The sequence below is a fragment of the Lathyrus oleraceus genome, chromosome 6 (assembly GCF_024323335.1).
Source record: "Lathyrus oleraceus cultivar Zhongwan6 chromosome 6, CAAS_Psat_ZW6_1.0, whole genome shotgun sequence".
NCBI lineage: Eukaryota > Viridiplantae > Streptophyta > Magnoliopsida > Fabales > Fabaceae > Lathyrus > Lathyrus oleraceus.
The window spans coordinates 426,323,614-426,326,013 of record NC_066584.1 but is presented as its reverse complement, the minus strand read 5'-3'; the positions used below and the strand labels follow the sequence as shown (position 1 = coordinate 426,326,013).

The 2,400-nt window shown below is 38.5% G+C and overlaps 1 protein-coding gene across 1 annotated transcript; it reads left to right on the top strand.

Annotated features, from left to right (window-relative positions):
• Positions 1-372: 372 nt before the first annotated feature.
• Positions 373-1,978, top strand: LOC127096059 (uncharacterized). The gene is made up of 2 exons (XM_051034681.1): positions 373-1,051; positions 1,164-1,978. The coding sequence occupies exons 1-2, from the start codon at positions 373-375 to the stop codon at positions 1,976-1,978; spliced, it is 1,494 nt and encodes a 497-aa protein (XP_050890638.1).
• Positions 1,979-2,400: the final 422 nt, after the last annotated feature.

Genomic DNA, 2,400 nt, shown 5'->3' with positions numbered 1-2,400 from the left:
CAAATATTTATTGTTAAAGAGGGTGTCCCGAAAACAACATTTCATTGCCCCGGAGCCTTAGGCACCTACGAATGGGTAGTTATGCCTTTTGGTTTGAAAAATGTTGGGGCAACCTACCAAATAGCGATGAATTCGATCTTCCACGATTTCATAGAAACTTTTATGCAAATCTATATAGACGATATTATTATTAAGTCTGTTTCAGGGAAGAGTCACGTAAACCATCTTCAAATATCTTTTGAGAGGATGAGAAAACATGGTCTAAAAATGAATCATTTAAAATGCGATTTTTGTGTGCAGGCTGGGGATTTCTTAGGTTTTATGGTCCACAAAAAGGGGATCAAAATAAACCAAAATAAGACCAAGGCCATCATGGAAGTGAAAGCTCCATCGACGAAGAAAGGTATGAAGTCACTGTTGGGTAAGATCAATTTCCTAAGGAGATTCATATCAAACCTTAGTGGGAGGACGCACGCATTTCCACCTTTGCTTCGACTCAACAAGGAAGGGTTCGAATGGGGACATGCTCAACAAGAAGCATTCAATAAGATTAAAGCATACCTGAGCCATCCACCAATATTGACACCACCTTGTAGAAATAAAAGTATGAGATTGTATATATTTGCATCTGACAAAACTTTAGGAAGCATGTTAGCTCAGGAGGAGGATAATGGTGTCGAAAGAGCCATTTACTACCTCAGTAGAGTTTTAAGTGATGCAGAAACTAGGTATAGCATGATCGAAAAATTATGTTTATACTTATATTTCTCGTGTACAAAATTGAAACATTATATCAAACCTGTTGACGGTTATGTTTCATCTCATTATGACGTTATTAAACATATGTTATCCAAACCAATTTTGCATAGTCTAATTGGGAAACGGGCATTAGCATTGACTGAATTTTCTTTAACATACATGCCATTAAGAGATGTTATAGGGCAAGTGGTAGCAGACTTTATAGTCGATCACTCCATTGACGCAAACGCCTTGAATTATGTCGAATTGGGACCTTGGAAGTTATACTTCAATGGGTCTAGTCATAAAGATGGTACATGCGTCAGGGTTGTAATTATTTCTACAAATAAAATTCCAAAAGTTCCAGTACAAAGTAGAGGGTACCTGCTCAAACAATGAGGCTGAATACGATGCCCTCATAGCAGGACATGAAATGTTGTTGGAATTGGGGGCAACTCGGGTCGAAATAATGGGAGATTCGGAGTTGGTCATAAAACAGACCACAAAGGAATATAGGTTTATTAAGGAGAATTTGATCATGTATTTCATAGTCGACAGTCGACCGCTAAAAAGGTTCGAAATGGTTTCTATTCGACACATGCCTCGACTAGAAAACCAAGTGGCTAACGATTTGGCTCAAATTGCATCCGGGTATAAAATTTCAAAAGAAAATTTGCATAAAGTCATTGAAGTCAGGGGAAAGGTCGTGGCAACCGGATTAATGCCCCTAGATTTAGAAAAGACAAAGCTAGAATATGCTGGTGAAAGAAATTTCGAAATATTTGCAATAGACAATTTGACAGATGAAAACTGGAGGAAGCCAATAGTGGTGTATTTGCAGAATCCAACAGCGTCAACGGATCAAAAAACTAGGTATCGAGCATCGAGTTACGTTCTTTTGGGTACAAAGTTGTTTAAGAAATCTTCTGAGGTAATTTTTCTTAAGTGCCTCAGTGATTCAGAGGTGTACTTTGCCCTTTCGACTGTAGATAGCGGAGCATGTGGGGCACACCAAGTTGGTCATAAGATGAAATGGCTTTTATTTTGCCAAGGGATGTATTGGCCTACCATGTTGAAAGATTGTATTGAATTCGAAAAGGGTTGCCAAGAATGTCAGATGCATGCAGGCATACAACAAGTCCATACAAGTGAATTACATTCTATCATCAATCCTTGGCCATTTAGGGGTTGGGCTTTAGATTTGATTGGGGAATTTCGACATCCATCATCTTCAAAATGAAAGATATATATTGGTGGGAGTTGATTATTTTACAAAGTGGATTGAAGTTATACCCTTACCAAATGTGAACCAAGAGGATGTGATCGAATTTATCCAAAAGCACATTATTTATAGATTTGGAATCCCATAGATGATTACAACGGATCAAGGGTCAGTATTTACTGGTCAGAAAATGCAAGAATTTTCCAAAGAAATGGGCTTCAAATTGTTAACGTCAATGCCCTATTATGCTCAGGCCAATGGATAAGTCGAAGCTACCAATAAAATGATCATTGGTTTGACTAAAGAGCATGTAGGGAAGAAGCCTAGGAATTGGCACAAAACTCTGGACCATATTTTATGGGCATGTCGTACCTCTCCCAAAGAGGCCACTAAGTCGACCCCCTGTCTAACTTTTGGCCATGATGTTGTTCTACCAGTAG